At 47.4% G+C, this 18,388-nt stretch overlaps 1 protein-coding gene and 1 long non-coding RNA gene across 2 annotated transcripts in view; one reads left to right on the top strand and one right to left on the bottom strand.

The window, feature by feature from the left end:
- Nucleotides 1-10,877, top strand: part of LOC146341567 (uncharacterized) — a 37,942-nt gene extending 27,065 nt beyond the window's left edge. The window contains exons 2-3 of the long non-coding RNA XR_014784122.1: nt 9,565-9,641; nt 9,803-10,877. This is a non-coding gene — a long non-coding RNA (uncharacterized LOC146341567). The remainder of the gene's footprint in view (nt 1-9,564; nt 9,642-9,802) is intronic.
- A 4,724-nt stretch (nt 10,878-15,601) lies between these two features.
- LOC146341566 (olfactory receptor 14A2-like) lies at nt 15,602-16,531 on the bottom strand. The gene has a single exon (XM_084807543.1). The coding sequence runs from the start codon at nt 16,529-16,531 to the stop codon at nt 15,602-15,604; it is 930 nt and encodes a 309-aa protein (XP_084663669.1).
- Nucleotides 16,532-18,388: the final 1,857 nt, after the last annotated feature.

Genomic DNA, 18,388 nt, shown 5'->3' with positions numbered 1-18,388 from the left:
AGCTGCAAATGGTGGCTGCTATGCTGGCCACTATTTGCGTGGCTGCCAAGCCGTGATAGGCTACATAAGTATTTACATAGCCTATCACAACAAAAGGCAGCCACACAAATGGCAGCCGCCTATGACCTTTGCGTGGCTGCCAAGCCATGATAGGCTACGTAAATACTTGCGTAGCCTATTACGGCAAAGAGCAGGGGTGCAAATGGCATAGCGGCCGCCATTTGTGCCCCTGCTCTTTGCCGTGATAGGCTACATAAGTATTTACATAGCCTATCACGAAGAAAGGCAGCCACACAAATGGCAGCCGCTACGACAGCCGCCATTTGTGGCTGCAGCAGCCCGGCAGTGGCCGGGAGACCAGCCAGAGCCACCGCCGCCGGAGCCTCTAGAGCTGCCGCATCCACCGCCAGGTACGCTCTGTCCTGGGCGGACTCCACAGGGTGGCGGGGGTGGGGAGGCCATCCCACCACAGATTCTGGGAGTCTGGATTCTTAAGAATCCGCCCTCACTGGAGTCCGTGGCAGAATTCTCTGACATCCCTAGAATAAAGCAGCAACCTCAGTTGTACTTTGGATAGTATAATGATTGGTTAATTTAACAACACTTTTCATTTCGTAGCTGCTTCATTGAACAGTCCATTTATACATCTTTCAGTAAGTGTTTTCTCCACTTACCAGAAATCTAACAGCAAGCTGACCAACTATTCTTCAAAGAGCAATAGCATAAGATCACTCACCTTTGTGGCTTAGCTTTTCTTGGTGGTAAGATGTCGGAACTGTGCGAATGTGTTTTACTCACCTCTGATACTTTTTTGCATTTCAAGGACCTGGTCTCCAGAGCCCTCCATGTCTCAGTAGGAGAAATTAAGTTAGCTGTTGTAAAAGTCCCTCAGATGTTTAATTAAACTAATGTCTGAGATGGAATCTGGAATGGCAGAGTTCTGTTTTTACATGTTGTTATCAAATGTGCAGACACATGTATATTGTTGCCCATGTTCTCACAGGCACATGTTCACTAAACCCAAAGGACCTTTAGTCATTGGTCATAGATTGGGACATTGGAGGAATCCATTTGTGGGATGGAGCTTGGCAAGCTTTTGCTGCCTTGCCCCCCGGCTTCCAACATGACATCTGCCAGTCAAGTTGGGGCAGGGGCTCAGCAGGCGCAGGTGGGGGTCTGCTGGAGCTCCGGACCCAATTGGGCACCGGTGCCATCCCTATGTATCTCTGTTCTCATTGGATTTTCGATGATCTGCTCTCTAGAGTCTTCTAGGTGTCAACAGCATAACCCTAAGGGAGAATTAAACACTTATCTCTTGTGTAGGGATGTTGGAGAAATCCACAGTGGATTCAAATGAGTTCAGGTTTTTATGAATCCAACCTGAGGATTCCACAGCGGACCAGCTTTTTCTGAGTCACGTGGATTCTGAGGACTTGTGGATGTTTTGTTTTTGCTTTTTTAAAACTGGGGGGGGGATTTGCACAAATTCACAGTTGTCATAACACACGTTAACACAAGTGTTAATTAGTGCTAATCACATCTGAGCAAGTGGAACCGAATCCTTGTACATTGCTAAAACAAATGAGCTCCCATCGATGAGCAGACCACAGAGTGAAAGATGCTTGACAATCTGTGAAACACAGACAGAATGGATGTCAGTACCAGTTCACTTAGGAATAAAATAAAAGAAGGCAGTCCAGTTCTGAATTCTATTTTGTGTCAAAGTAGATAGCACCATGTATGCCGGGGGGTATCTCATGTACATATATAAGGTTTTTACCTTTGTGAAGGTAAAAATGCTGACTTATCTTGTCTTTCTTGGGTGAGTCCTGAAGGGATGGGATTAAATTAAATCCTGAAGGGATTTAATAATCAGGATTATTAAATTTGGTCGCTGGGAGGCACAGCCCTCTTGCTGCGCTGCCAGGTGCGCTGGCCCTCCTTCAGCGGTGCATGCACCCCTCGCCTCCCTGCCCTCTGGTTGCCTCGGTGCATGGCCCCTGTTCCTTTCTGCAGATGTTCTCGCTGCTGTAGAGGCATCAGCATTGGAGACCCAAGTCATGTAGTTGTGAGTGCATTGGTCTGGGGGCCGGGTGACCCGGGTTCTAGTCCCCACTCAGCCATGGAAGCTCACTGAGTGACTTTGGCCGGTCACAGACTCTTAGCCCGACCTACCTCACAGGGTCGTTGTTGTGAAATTGTAGAGGAGGATAATATAAATGCAATAAATAATAAGAAATAAGAAATATAGATAATGCAATACCTTTTCCAGAGAGCAACGCGCTCAGCGTGTATCTTCTCTACCCTCCCCCATTCATATCTGGCAGTCCTATTGGCCGATCATCCTTGGCGTTGCCCTACCTGGAGTGGCGGGCAGTGTCCTGCCTGCGCTTGCCAGGCATTCAGCCCACTCATACCCTCGGCCTGCCTCCGCCCTACAGTAAGGGGCTATAGGTGCTGCCTCGGTTGATCTGGGGTCCTGCTGGTAGCCCTCTCTAGGATATCCTCTCCTGTGGGTTTACGCCCCTACCTGCGTTTGTGCTTTCAGGAATTGCTGCGTAGTGGTTGGAGTATTGCACTGTGACCTAGGTCCTTGTTACCTTCCCTGCCACTAGGCCTCTAGCAGCCTGATACCAAGCACTGACCCGGAACTCCACCTTCTTACATCATGCCCCAGAAGAAGGGCCATGGTGGAAGGAGGGGGAAGGGTAGGCCCCCCCGCCCACCCCGCCAGGAGACCTCAGCCTGGGCCCAACTCCAGGTCTGAGGCAGAGGTGGGCCCAGGTCTGGCCTTAATCCTTGCGTGCCTGGAGGCTGCTGAGCGTTCCTCAGGAATCCCTCCCCTGGCCAGGCCTAAGAAAACCTCGGCGGTCCAATTCGATAGGATGCAACAGCAGACCCAACACAGCTATTTTCTATTGCAGCATGTCTGGATGCCGTTGCAGCTTCCACCTCCTCTTCACTCCTGCTCTTTCCTCCTGCGACTTCCCCATCCCCCGTCACTAGGGATGCACGAAAGTCACTTACCTGGTCTCACAGCTTGCTTTGCGGTGGGGGGGAGGCGCTTTGCTGCTCCCCCTGAAGCTAACGATTCACGTAGCCTATCATGGTTAGATCTGCAAAGTCAGCCGTGATAGGCTACGTTAATCGTCACGTAGCCTATCACGGGTGACTTTGAAAAAAAAAAAAAAAGCACGTACGCAAATGGCGGCCCCCATAGGGAGCCGCCATTCGCATTCCTTATTTGGTCCCTGTAGTCTACGTAAAGATTTACGTAGACTACAGGGACCAAATAAGGAACGCGGATGGCGGCTCCCTATGGGGGCCGCCGTTAGCCGTACGCGCTTTTTTTTTTTAAAGTCACCCGTGATAGGCTACGTGACAATTAACGTAGCCTATCATGGCTGACTTTGGAAATCTAGCCGTGATAGGCTACGTTAATCGTTACGTAGCCTATCACAGGGGCGTTTTTTTTTTTTTTTTACTTTGCTTGTAATGGCGGCGGCGGCAGCTGGTCGAAAGACCGGCTGCCGCCCCCGCCCCTGATGAAGACCTGCCGAACCACCGCCGGGACCCGCTGCCGGGAGGGACATTCGTGAAAAGTAAGTCCCATCCCGGGGGGGGGGGTGGTGGAGAATTTCTCCCCGAACAACCTTCGGAGGACCGAATGCGTTGGCACTCGGCCCCCCGAAGTTTCGGGGAGAAATTCTCCCCCATCCCCACCCGTCACCCAAGCAACGCCACCCACTTTGCCGGTTGGGGATCAGAACATGGCCACAGTGGGTTCAGTGCATCTGGATGCCATAGAAGCATCGCCAGCCACCTTGTCTGCAGCGCATCTGGGCGCCACTGCAGCATCCACCTCTTCTTTGCAGGCTCACCTTGGCAGCACGCCACCGCTGGAGGCAGCCCGCCCACCTGAGGCAGCTCCACCAGCAGCAACGCAAGTAGCATCATTCCCCTGGTCCATTGGGGATCAAGGCGCTGCGGCCCCCGATCCATCACGTCTGTACACCATTGAGGCTACACCCTGTCTTCGCAGGGTCTCCCAGGCAGCACACCACCATTGGAGACGGTTCACCCTCCTGGGACATCCTGTTAGCAGCACCATAAGCAGTATCATCCCCCCTACCTATAAGGGACCCTGGCACGGCTGTCCTGGGTTAGCTGAGTACGGGTGAGACAACCACACACCCTATATATGACTCCCGGGCCACATGCGGCTCCATCAGACATATTTCCAGTAGCACTTCACTCCCTTTCACTAGTGTCCGGCTGAGTCCTGCAGGGTTAACTTAGGATCTCTTGTCCCTACCCCCAGACGCCCACATACGTGGCAATGGTAGGTCCCTTCACTAATCCCTTGAGATGAGCAATTCCCATCCAGGCTGCTTCTTCTGCAATTGACCTTCAACTTGGGAGTGGCACAAGGCCGTCTGTGGAAGGGCTGCCCCTAACTTTCTATGCGCTGGGACCTGAGAGACCAGTGCCTTTGGGCTATTAGTTATCTCTCCTTCCCTGCCGGATTGCGGCAATAGGTCTGACAGTGGCCTCCACCTATTGCAGACCCAGTGTTTTGGCACTGCATGCTGAGCTGTGAGTACAGCCCCATGGTCACATGCTCCCAAACCATTGCCATTTTCTGTCACATGTGCTCCCTTGGTAGCAGGTAGCACCCATCCACCTCCTGTCCAATAGCCCAGGGTGGCAGGGTCCCCCCCCGAGGGGGCCAAGTCTGCGGGAAGCCTGTAGCAGGTTACTGCCCCTCCCAATGGGCCCAGCCTGGTCAGAAGGGTGCCGCTTCTTCAGTTTTTAAAATGCTATCCCCCATGACATCCCTTTGGGAGTCCAGGCTAAGCCATAGCCTCTCTTTCCCGTAGGCCAGCCTGTTCATGACGAGACCCCCTGTGTATCTGGGCCCTGTATGAAACACTTCTTCTGAAGATATGGTTGTTTCGGTCTGGTAGACCGACCCCTGGTCCCTGCTGGGCATGTTGCTACATGGAGTCCAGCAGCGGGGGCAGTGTTCTTACTTAATCAAAGCATTTGTCCCCTTCCCTCTTGACCTCAATGTCACTTTTGCCCACAGGACAGTGGGCCTGTATGCTGCATTACATTCTGGGGAATCAAGTTTGATACCCTTGGGCAATGTTTTCTCCCCCTCCCCTGGACAAATCTCTGGCTTTCAGGCTGACTCCAGGTGGTTTTTACATCTCCCTGGGGTCTCCCTCGGGGGCCCTTGTATGAGGTTGTAGGGCAATTTTCTCAATCTCCCTGGTAGGGTAGTGGACCCTGGCCATGCCTTCCTGGGCCGGCTCTGTTCAACAATGCAGGGACTGTAGCGGCCGCACCATCAGACCAAGGTCACTCACGCTGTGCGTCTAGATATGTGGTTGCGGCTTCAACATTGCAGGATTTTAATGGCATCTCCTCCCGGTGGCGCGAGCTGCTCCTCAATGCCAACCCACAGATCTTACCGGGTGCCACTGGTACCCTGAGTTTTAGAATCGCATGGCTGGTTTGGGTGGTGCCCCGGGCAGCAGCCTGAGAGTTGGGCCACCACCAGAATTCATCAGGACCAGCCTTCTAGAGTTCTTCACCATTCACCTTGCCATACACATTGGGGCTGGCCTCATAGTAAACCCTCTCTGTACGTCAACATGGCCACTGTGCGAGTTACTGAGTCCTTATCCCACAGAAATCAGAGATCAGGTCATTGGGCAGAGCATCCATGCCCCAGTGTCTGGGTGTCTACATCTGGTTACAGGCCCACCATGTGCTGGGTTTTGGCACACCCAGTTGCCAATGCTTTGTCATGGAATCAGATCAACAGGCTCTGGGCCTTGCCCTCGTGGATCTGTCTGTTACTAGGTACCATGCTTGCAAGACTACATGGGACCGGTGTACCAAAAATGAACATGTTATCCTAAATTACATAGCTCTACGTACTGGTGCCACCATGGCGGGTATGCGGTCCCGCACCTTAGGAGCAAATGTCAGTCAGGACTCATGGCCCTTCCCTATAGAGCCTTGCTGCAATTCTGCATCTCTTTGAGGAATAAGGGGGATATCTGCTAGAGCCAGGAGGGCTGAGCTGGCCGTTTTTAGTCTGGGCCACAACAAGGAGAGTTACTGACGCCAAATTAACTTCCAGTGCCAGGCGTCCACTGTGAGGTGGTGGCACGGCCACCTCCACCTTTTAGCAGATTATGGGCACCCTCTCTCCAGATTCCCTTCTTGGGTTCTGAGATATGGCCCTCCATTTGCCCCTCCCTGTATGGCATTTCACTGTCACACGCTGCAGCCTTAACGGCTCTCTTCGGGGCCCTTGGGATTTTCAGGGTTGTTTTGGGTTCCTTATCTGGCTTGTCCAGAAGGGCCTTCAGATACTACGATGTACAGGTCTTTCCCACTGTACTCCACTTACCCATTCAGAGGTTAAGGCCCGTTAGGGTCATCACAGGTTTTACTGGGATACTGCATCTGGAAGGGACCCTTGTCTTGTCAGTATGACAGTTCACTATTAAGAAAATTTCAGTTGGGCCACTACCACATCAGCTCTAGCTCGCTAGGCCAGGTAATTTTTGATAGGAACCCTCTTTTGGTATTGAGCGATCCCCAAGGCAGCCACTTTAGGTGTCTCTCACAGGCAAGTTATGGTGGTGGAATGATGGCAGTTCAAAGCATTCCAGCAGGGCCCTCACAATTTGACCTCCTTCTTTCTGTTGCAATGTCCCTTTGCTTGCCCTAACGTTTTTCTTCCTCAGACTGCCGGACTCGACGTACGCCGGTACGGGTGCTCTTATGCAGGCACGGTATGGTGCTTTGGGCTGCGCATATGGTTCTATGCCAGACTTCAGATCTTAGTTTCCGCTACCCAACATGCTACGATCCAGTGGCTTAGCAGATGGAACATGCAGTGGGAGTCTCCACCCTGTTCCACCCAGGTTTGGTCAGTCTTCCTCTGCAGGTACAGGTGCTGCACGATGGAGGGAACGACTTGGGCTGTAAGCCAGGCAAGGACCCGATCGAACAGGCCTTGATGAATGTGCAGGTGGTCCGGCATACCTGGCCGGAAGTAGCCATTATGATTCTCACTGCTCCCTGGATCAATTGGAAGACCCGGAACGACGTTGCCGTTGTCAGGGTGTGTCAGAAAGTGAACGGAGAAATGGCTTATGGCCTATGTAAATGGGTGATGGATGCACCACCCACAGGAAATTCTTGGACAAGGAGGGAGCGTTACAGGCAGGACATGTCCACCTGTCTAATGTAGGGAATAGCATATTTCTGTCGGATCTGCAAAGGGGCCTGCGGAAGTTCTTCTGCGCAGGTGGGGGGAGTTCACAAGCTCTAGGCTTGTGACTCCTGTGGCAGCTAGGACGGGCAAAAGCAGAAAGGGATTAGGGATGGTGTGCATGCAGAGGCACTTTATGGTGACAGGTGATGCCTGAGGCCCCCCGAACGGGTTGTGCGGCTCGGCGGGGGGATAAGGGTTGCCTGGGAGACCAACCCTCCTCACTCACCCAGGTGTTGTGCAGCACCAGGTTGGGGTGACACCGGAAAGTCTACCTCCCCCAGAAGGGGCAGTCCGGAGGGGCGGTGAGATCGACGCCACCCCTCAGGCTGGGTGTGCTTTCGCCCGAGAAGTGCCAGCTAGTCGCTGGCACAGTCAGATGCCCGTCCTAGGTTCCCCTTTGCAGATATTTCAATAAATGTGGCCCAATTTTCAACCCAAGCCTTGTTGTCTGACTCTTCTTTGACCCATCTCCGCTCGCAAATGGATATACGAAGGTGGAATTCCACTCTTTGGAGTGGAACCCCACCTCCATTGTCCCTGTGCAATGAAAATCTGCATAACTGGGAGTAGATAAAAAATAATAGCAGAGGGTCTTCTCTGCTGTGGCACCCCAGTTGTGGAATGCCCTCACCTTGGAGGCCCAATTGGTGCAGATGTTAGTTTTGTTTTGGCACCAAGTTAAAACATGGCTTTTCACCAAAGCCTTTGAGGGATAATTAAATTCCCCAAAATTGCACACTGTTTCAATTGTTTAATTGTTTTAGATTTTTAAATTGGTATTAACTTGATTAATTGTTTAATATGCTTTTAGATGTTTAAATTATTCATTGTTTTCTACTGTTTAAATTGATTTTATCTGTATGCCGCCCTGAGATCTTAATGGTATGGGGGGGATAGAAATGTTATAAACAAACAAATAAATGCAATCCTCCCCATCAATGCCCCACATGCTGGAATGGCAGTCATGATGCAACCTTTTGAAGGACAGGACAGGTGCATTTAGGAATGTACAGACTGTGTAAAATCCATCTGTGTTCCATGGATTGTCAGGTGTCTTTTGTTCCATCATCCGCTCACAGACGGATGTGAATATATATATATATATATATATATATATAGTCATGCAGAAAAATACGTAAATAATTACATATTTATGTAAGTATTTACATAATTTACCTCAGTACATAACATTTAGCTTATTGTCCCCCATTCCATTCAATGCTTCCTCAGCAAAAACTTACATATTTTCCTATGAATTTATATGCTTAAATTTCAGGAAAGAATTAAAAAAAAAATCATCCTAAAGTCCATGGACTCTGTGCGGCTTGAGGGGATCACTCCGCAGTGGATACCGCAGGTTGAATTCTTAGAAATCCAAGCTCATTTTAGTCCATCTCAATTTTCTCCAGCATCCCTAGGTGCTCCACCTCAGTGGAACCAGCACAGGGCTAAGGCATAAGAACTCCTGTGTGCCGTGGGCAGACTTCTTTTTTTTCTGGACATGCAGCCATGCTTTTAACATGATCATACTGAAAAAGAATGTAATCAGATGAAAACGATTCTTGCAGGGAACTGAAGTAACAGGAAAAGCTTCATCTGCTATATTTTCTAGGGATGTACGAAAGTGGCTTACCTGTTCACGGATTATGTTTATGGTGGTGGGGGGGAGGCGTCCTGTCCCTCCCCCTGGAATCCTCGAATGGCCAGCTGTGCTCCACGGCAGCTCCGCGGAGCAGCCGGCCAGGCCCAGCCAGGCCAGAGCCGTCTGCAGCCGGATTTCTGGCCGTGGAGGGCTCTGGGTAAAAAACAAACAAACAAAAAACTGCATACGCAAATGGCGGCGGCTACGGCCACCGCCATTTGCGTTCCTTCTTTTTGGCTGTCTTAATCTACGTAAATATTTACGTAGACTATGACGGCGAAAATAAAGGGGAACGCAAATCGTGTAGCAGGCACTATTTGCGTCCCTTTTTGATTCCCCGTTTTAACCTACGTAAATATTTATGTAGGCTAAAACGGGGAATCAAAAAGGGATGCAAACAGCACTCGCTACGCTATTTGCGTTCCCTTTTATTTTCGCTGTCATAATCTACGTAAATATTTACATAGATTAAGACAGCCAAAAAGAAGGAACGCAAATGGCGGTGGCCAGAGCCGCCGCCATTTGCGTACGCGGGGGTTTTTTTTAAAAAAACCCCACCTAGCCATGATAGGCTACATAAAGATTTACATAGCCTATCACGTCATGTTTTTTTTTTTTACAGAAGTGGAAATGGCGGTGGTGGCAGATGGTCAGAAGACCAGCTGCCGGAGCCACCGCCGCCTGGAAGATCCACCCCAGGTGAGTCTCGTCCCAGGGGGGATCCATGGGGGGCGGGGGGGGTGGCAGGCCGTTCTGCCACAGCGTTCGGGGGGCCGAATGCACTGGCATTTGGCCTCACCGTGATCTGTGGTGGAATTCTCTGCCATCCCTAATATTTTCTCATGTCAACTTTTGTACAGGGAAACAAGAAGAGCTAGGAAAACCAAGGTGGAAATCCTTCAATCAAGAGGACTTTGGGAGACAAACAAACATCAGCAAGAGGGCAAGGGGGAATATTGTTGCATGTTCCAAACATTATAGGGGAAACTTTATGAGGCACATTGCCCCAGTTCAAATGTCACAGAGAGGTCCAACAACATGGGTCATCACTGTTGGATATCTGCTCAGACCTACATCCCAGCAGTGGTCCACTGCCAATCCATGGAGCCTCCTGACCCTGCTGCTTTCCCTCCTTCCTGTTACTGCCCATTCATCATCCTTTTTCTGAGCAAACATGCATGAGAGGAGGAAAGATAAAGAGCCAGAAGTCTGCAGCAGGTACAGCTTGTTCCCAATTCTGTGCTACTCTTAGATCAACAGGGTGCTTGTACTTGTGATGAATTTCACAAATTAATCTGAATTAAGCATCCAAATTGATTGCAGCAAATCTGAATTGACTGGAAGCAAAGCAAGCCCTGGATTTCACAGGACCTGGAAGTGATCATTGAGGAGGAGGTTGGCCCACTCGGTGTGAGAGTCCCACTGATTGTGCCCAAGGCTTCTCAGTACCAAGAGGTACTGAACACACATCATTGCAGGACATCTCTTGTGATTGATCAGCAGGTGATTTCCCCTTCTCGTCTATCAAACATCTCAAAGAAAGTATGATTCAGGGCCTCAGAGTCTTTCTATGAGGTATGAAAGACTGAAATGGTAGATAGCGGAGCCAGGATTTAGTTTCCCATCCTGCCTCCCTCCCTCCACTTCCTCTCTCTCTGGAAGAAGATGTGCCCTCTATAAAGTAAAGGCATTAGGACAAGCTGAGGGGAACCATATAACAGTCAAGGCTACATATAATTCTCCTTCCTCTTTCTGATCCAAAGCATCTAGTGTGTATTTGTATATGTCTGTGTATGCATTGTATATATGTATATAATAGAAAAAAACTACTGACAAGTACAAATTGAAGCATTATGTGCAACATTTTCAACCAGAAAATTGCCTCCAACAGTTACTGTATTCCTACTTTAAAACAAACACAAAATTTTAAACCTGTGTGTGAGTTTATACCTGTTGCAGAAATAGCACCAGTTTACGAATTATACAGCTGAAATTAATATGTTCCCTAAAATATTCTGAACGTATAACGCAAAAGAGTGGTGAGGATTTGACACTTGATAGTTCATGCTATTTCATTCCTGTAGGTTGCCAAAATCAAAATGATCAAGAGATGCCCAGAAGTTCTAAAAAAAAATCAGTTTCACGATAAAAGATGAGTATAAGGAGACATGATAAAGCTGTACAAAAGTATGTATGGTTTGGAAATAGTGGATAGTGAAAGATTTTTCTCCCTCTCCCTTAATACTAGAACCCAGGGTTATCCCATGAAGCTGAATGGTGGGAGATTCAGGACAGTCAAAACGAAGTACATATTCACACAGCACATAGTTAAACTATGGAGTTTGCTACGACAAGATGTAGTGATGGCCACCAGCTTGGATAGTTTTAAAAGGAGATTAGATAGTTAGGGCTATCAATGCCTACTAGTCATGATGGCTATATATTACCTCTAGTATAGGATGCAGTATGCCTCTGTATACCACTTGCTGGGGAACACTAGTGTGTGTGTGGGGGGGTGCTGCACTCATATTCTACTTGTGGGCTTCCCACAGGCAGCTTCTTGGCCACTGTGTGAGCAAAATGCTGGACTAGATTGACCTTTGGTTTGATTCAGCATGGCTATTCTTATGTTCTCATGATGATTCACATTATTTCATGTATGAAGCTTGCCAAAATCAAAATGATCAAGAGATGCCCAGAAATCTAAAATATTTCAGTTTCAGGGTAAGTCTGTCATATTCAAAATTCAAATTTGAATTGGACATATCTATGTATTATCTTAACTACAGGTTTCATTTCATAGCTGCCCTAACAGTCCATTCAGATGTCTTTCACTAGATGTTTGCTCCATTAGCCAGAAACATAACAATAAGCTGATCTTCATAGACCAATGTCATAAGATTACTCACCTTTGCAGCTTAGCTGTTCTTGGCAGTAAGATGTGGGAGTCGTTCACATGAGTTTTACTCATCTCTGGTATTGTTCTGAGCTTCAGGGACCTGCTCTCCAATGCTCTTCATGCATCAGCAGTCTCAGTGGGAAAAATTAAACTCACCTGCTGTTCAAGTGTCCCATATGTTTCGTCAAACTAAAGTTGGAAAAGTACCCTGGAATGGCATAAGTCTTGCTCTGTATACACAGATGTCTCTTGTGCTTTCAACATGTCTAGAAGATCACTGTAGAAATAGTCATGGTCCCTCAGCTTAACCTACTTATTCTAATTGTTGTGAGGATAAGGTGAAAAAAACCCACATGTGCATCATCCATTACTCTGGCACATCATGGAGCAGCAACGTTTCTCTTTCATAGCCCTAAATGGTTGGCTGAATCCAGTCCATATTCCACAATCTAGACTAGATGGCTTGACAGAAATGAATTCCTTTTTTGTGGGAATCAACAAGCCTTTTCGAAGATTCAGCCAGTAGCTCTACCAAACCCTTGGATGTATCTTTATGCTGGATCCATTAGACTTCAATGGGAACCTTAGCCTTATAGGGGCCTTTCCTAACTTGTTTGTTCTATTGGGTGCCATGATCTGTGATAGCAAATTAAAATTGACCCAAAGGTAGAGTTCTGCACAATTTAGAAAAGGGAGTGGTGAAACTGACTGTGGTCCCACATAGCAATATTTACAGTGAGATAGGAATTACCCACACCAAGCAAGGAGTTTTCATTAAACTTCCCCCTTTTGCCCTTTTTGTCACCTGTTCCACCATCTGGTGGTGGCAGCAACTGTGCTTCCTGCCCCTCTTGGTGACATATGAATGCCAGAGTAAGACCAGGAAACATTGCCATCCCTCCCATTTCATTTTAGACACCACTTTTAGACATTTGATTATATATCCTAATCAAATAGACTACATCGCATGTTCATGAGGCCAAATCAGAATAAGGGTGATGCTTCCTGGGCAAACGAATCAATGAAATGGTGCTGAGCCAAAGCAGGGAATATAATAATTACCACTGATGATTGGTGGAAATCCTTTGCCTGTATTCGCAGAACCACCTTAAAAGATTGCTGTAAAAGTAGCTCCTTTTCACGGTGTGAGAACATGGTTCTCTAATCTCCAGATTGCCCCAAAACTGCCCTGCCCAAATTCCTTGGAATTGATCTTATGCAAAAGAGCCTGCTAGTGGACTCAAATCTATTCCTGTTATCTTCAATATGAATACTGTGATTTAAAATTTGAATAATTGTTGCATAGAATTTCACTAAGGTACATCACATGAGAGTAAAATTAATTGCTTCAAGTTTCATGTACTACATTTGTTCTTTAAAAAAAAGAAAAAAAAAAGAGAGGTTATGTTCCATTTTTTCCCCAGACATCAAAGCAGCTCAGTCTCAACATCAATAAAAAATTAACCAAAGACATCAAAACATCTTCTTATTCAAAGTTGGAGGCAGTACTCTAGACATGCACATCTGTTCATATTTAGTTCTATCATGATCTATGATTAAACAAAGTCCTAGTGAGCCATTATACTGCCTGGACAAATTTAGGGATGGTGGAGAATTTCTCCCCGAATCTTTGGGAGGCCGAGTGCCAATGCATTCGGTCCCCTGAAAGTGTTGGGGAAATTCTCCGCTGGCCCCCCGCCCCGCCCAGGATGGGACTTACCGTGCCCAAATGTCCCTCTCGGCAGCGAGTCCCGGCAGTGGTTTGGCAGCGTTTCAGCGGGGGCGGGGGCAGCGGCTGGTCTCCCGACCGGCTGCCGCCACCGCCATTACAAAATAAAAAAGTAAAAACAAAAACACACACACACGTGATAGGCTACGTGATGATTTACGTAGCCTATCACGGCTAGATTTCCAAAGTCAGCCATGATAGGCTACGTAAATCGTCACGTAGCCTATCACGGGTGACTTTGGAAAAAAAAAAAGCATGTACGCAAATGGCGGTGCCCATGGGTCGCCGCCATTTGCGTTCCTTATTTGGTCCCGGGTAGTCTACGCAAATAGCGTTCCCTTATTTTCGCCGTAGTCTACGTAAATCTTTACGTAGACTAGACATGCCAAAATAAGGAACGCAAATGGCGGCGCCCATGGGCTGCCGCCATTTGCGTACGCGCTTTTTTTTTTCCCAAAGTCACCCGTGATAGGCTACGTGACGATTTACGTAGCCTATCATGGCTGACTTTGGAAATCTACGTAATTAATCGTTACGTAGCCTATCATGGTTTCCCCCCCCCCCACTTTTTCTTTCGCGGCCGGGGAGACGGGGCACTTCTCCCCGGCCTGTATTTCGGCTGGGTGAGGCGGGGCGCCTCCCCCCCTCCCTGAACTTCGGGGGGAGAAGCGAAGCGCCTCCCCCCCCCCACCGCAAAGCAAGCTGCGGGACAAGGTAAGTCCCTTTTGTACATCCCTAAAATTCATGAAGAAGAATGGACCAGGATTGCAACACTGCCCTGTCCTCAATGTCATGTGTGCCACTTGCCCTTAAATGACTTTTAGATATTTTGCAGCTATTTAATACAGTGCTCAATAAATGTTTTAACCTAAATATTAATAAGAGTCTCTTCCTGAAAGAAATTGCATGTATTCTTTAAATATGATTTTATGAGCCTGTTCAGATATCATGCTAAGCCATGATGGTTAGTGTTTTTGAGCTAACCATGGTGGCTTAGTGTGATGTTTGAATGGGGGGGTCAGACCCAACCATGGTGGTTTATTAACCATGCACACACCACACACACTAACCACATACTGCAAGATGGGTAGTGGTGCTAACAATGGCTTAGCATGATATCTGAACAGCCCCCCATGGTTAACAGAGCACTTCCATAGTGTTCCGCAGCAAGAGCAGCCCAAAATGGCCATTACAGGCTTTTAGCAGCCATTTTCTTCCTTCTTTCTGCTCCCCTTAAAGAAATAAGGAAAATAAAATAAAATAAAGACAGCAGAAAATTGTGCAAAAATCACCATATTGCTGAAACACATACATGTGCATCTGCACAAAATCACTACATCAATACATGGGGATATTGTGCATTTTAGAGATATATGACAATTTTGTGCAAATGTGCATTTTAGTGATATGGATGGAGATTTTTGCACAATTTTCCACCTTTTTTTTTGGCTTATTTCTGTAAGGGGAGCAGGAAGAAGGAAGAAAATGCTCACCAACAGCCATCAGCAGCCATGCTTCTGTAATAGCCATGTGAACCACTGAGGATGCTGGGAAGCATGATGGAGCGGACTGCAGGAGGACTGTAGGAGAGAGGGTGATTAGACAGCGATTAGGCTAACCATGCAGTGGACCATGGTTAGCTTCACGTGTGGCAGGGGCTCTCGCAGTGGTTAGCACTAACCACCCTGCAGCATGGTTAGCCTAATCACTCTTCCCCAATGTGTGTCTGAACAGGGCCATATTTAACACAGGCAACATCATAGGTATAGTTGCCCACTTCTCATGCAAAACATCACTTTATTCCAAAATACAGATGGAGGGTAGGAACATTACATAAAGTATGTGTAGTATGATAAATAAACCAATTCTCTATGAGCATGCCTGAAGAGTGTTGGATACCTACACATTTATTCTGTAATGAGGCTGATGCAGTCTATAGCGCAACAAGGACCCACCTGAGTTATCCATCACTTCTTGGGGCAATGCAAAACATGATTCATATGCCCTATGTAACTTATGACACAGTCCACTCTACAGTATAATCTTCTTATTAAACATTTTTGACAGAGCAACTTGAATCTCTCTGTTTCTCAGGCTATAAATGATGGGATTCAATAGTGGCGGCAGAATTGCAAACAAAACAGCACCCAACAGATCCAGTGGCAGAGAGGACAAAGACTTTGGTCTCAAATAAGAAAATATGGAAGTAGTAAAAAATACAGAAAATACAGTCAAGTGTGGTGTGCAGGTGGAGAAGGCTTTACCTCTGCCCTGAGGTGACTGAATCCTGAACACAGTAGAGAATATGTAAATATAGGAAATCAATACAAGCAAAAAGCAAGGACAGCCTGCAACAACTACAAAGGCAAACATATACCAGATTATGGGCTGTGTATCAGAGCAAGATATCTGTAATAACTGAGGGGTATCACAGAAAAATTGCTCAACAACATGGGAGGAACAGAAGCGTAAACTGAATATCTTTGCAGCATGTACCCCTCCATTGATTGCACTGCACAGCAAAGAAGCAGCTGCCATTTTGAAACAGGCCTTCCAGTTCATGATCAAGCTGTACTGTAGAGGATAGCAGATTGCTACATAGCGGTCATAAGCCATGACCGTGAGGAGACCCAGCTCAGTACCTCCAAATGTGGTAACCAGGAAAACCTGTGTCACACATGCAGAGTATGAGATGAGTTTATCATCTACCAACATGTTTGCCATGGATTTTGGAACAGTGGTTGAAATGTAGCCAACATCTACAAAAGATAGGTTGACCAGGAAGAAATACATAGGACTATGAAGATGGTGATGCTGGATGACAGTTCTGATGATAAGAAAGTTGCCTAGCAGGGCTACCAGGTAAATGGAGAGAAACACCACAAAGTATAAAATCTGTAGTTCTCGAATATCAGAAAATCCCAGAAGCACAAACTCTGTCACAGATGTTTGATTTGCCATTTGCTTGCTTGGAAAAAGTCTGTGGAGACAAAGGCAAAAAAAAAAAAAGTTAATGAAAGGGGTATCTCATGACTTTTGTTTGTCATCCTTGTGCTTGTTTTAGCAGCATGTATTCTTAGATATGGGTATATGGTGGTGGGTAGGGATAGATGGAACCCCCTGTGCCCACCCTGAACTTTCTGTGCCCAACCCCTACTTCTTACCAGACCCAGAGAGCAGCGTGGGTTGAGCCAATAGGACCGGGGGGGAGGGGCTTCACTGTTTAGCTGCCAACCCGGTCTCCATGCAAGCCCCATGTTAGTGCAAGATGGGAACTCTATTTTTCATAGATCTATTACAGCAAACAAAGGTGGCAGTGAAGGGCCATTTCAACCATATTAGAGGCCTCTAATATGGCTGCAATGACCCTTTATGGCCACCGTTGTGCACAACAGTAGATCTACAAATACAGAGTCCCCATCTTGGGCTAAAATGGGGCTCACAAGGAGACTGGCAGGTGCCATAAGTCCTGGCCTCTTGTGTGGTGTGGGGGGCAGGGTGGAGGTTCACCGAGCCAGGTTTGGGGGCATGCATGGAGTGGGATTCAGCAGGTTCCTGGACCCAGTCAGGCACTAGTGCCATCCCTAGTGTTGGGGGTTCTGCTTTTTTGAGGGGTAGACTCCCTGTGCAATTCAAAGCAGCATATGTGGCAAAATATAACGAATATTATATTTGTATCCCTCAAAAAACAGTGGGGGGTTCCATCAGGGTCCTTCTCTGCAAATGTGGGCATGCTTGTCATGGAGCTTTTAAATAGTCAGGTGTATTGCCACAGGGGACCCTTTGAAGAGCCCATGAATATGAACCCCTGTGAAATGTGGACAAACAAATAGGCTCTGCAGGTTTCTTCCAGTCACACATCAAAGCCTTTAACATGATACCAACATAAAGACTTTAATCAGATGAAGCTTATTCTAGTAGGGGGTTATAAAGTAATGCTTAATTTTTTCACATCATCCTCTGTATAAGGCAGAAGAGACTGTCCAGGTAAAACAAGGTGGAAATGCTGCTGGCAAAGGAAATTTCGGAGGCAAAGAACCATCAGCAAGAGAGCAAAGGGGAATATGGTTTGTGAATTCCAAACCTGATAGGGAACTATTACTTTTAAGAGACACACAGTCCCATTTCAAATGTTACTGGTAAAGCTGGTGGCAGGGGTTGGCATTTTGTCGGTCACCCGCTGAGGACCGATACTAGGGGTCCACTGCTGTTCCCTGGAACCTCATGGCTCTGCTTCTTCTTCTCCTTGCTATTGATACCTGCACATCTGACTTCTCAAAGTGAGAAGTGTGAGGAGAGAAGATAAAGAGCCATAACCTTTGCATGGTGTACCCTCTGTATATCATTCTGGGAGTTTATGCTGAGTGGGACCAGAGGGTTACAAAAGTGGACAGGCAGTAGCAGGGAGGAGGAGGTGGGCCCACGAGGAGAAGCAAGCCCACTGACAGCATCTTGCCCAACAGCTGACCCAGACCTGGAACAGGTAGTGCTTACAGGTAGTTGCAGTAGGTAGGTCTTGTTCAGCTGAAGAGCAGGCAGTTTCCTCCTCCCTTCCACCACACATCTCAAAGAAAATGTGGTCCAGGGTCTCAGTGCCAATACCCAATTACATTTTCAGAGAACATGGGCTCTGTTCATGTTTACATTTGAGGTTGCGAATGGAATATTTTTGAGTAGGGGTGTACAAAAATTTCATTTCTGCTTGCAAAACATGAGAGCCCTGTTTGCACTCCTGAACATGACTGTGAGTACGTGAATGCCAAAAATGTCAGCAAATTATCAAACATGTGCTTGTGTTAGATTTGCGCAACTTTTCCC

Source organism: Heloderma suspectum, chromosome 6 (genome assembly GCF_057233095.1).
Source record: "Heloderma suspectum isolate Gila_16-S chromosome 6, 16-S_ref, whole genome shotgun sequence".
NCBI lineage: Eukaryota > Metazoa > Chordata > Lepidosauria > Squamata > Helodermatidae > Heloderma > Heloderma suspectum.
The sequence above is the reverse complement of the archived record's forward strand: the minus strand, read 5'-3'. Positions and strand labels throughout refer to the sequence as shown.

Bases quoted from the DNA above. Each gene is read 5' to 3' on its own strand.
- LOC146341566 (XM_084807543.1), bottom strand. From the start codon at position 16,531: ATGGCAAATCAAACATCTGTGACAGAGTTTGTGCTTCTGGGATTTTCT.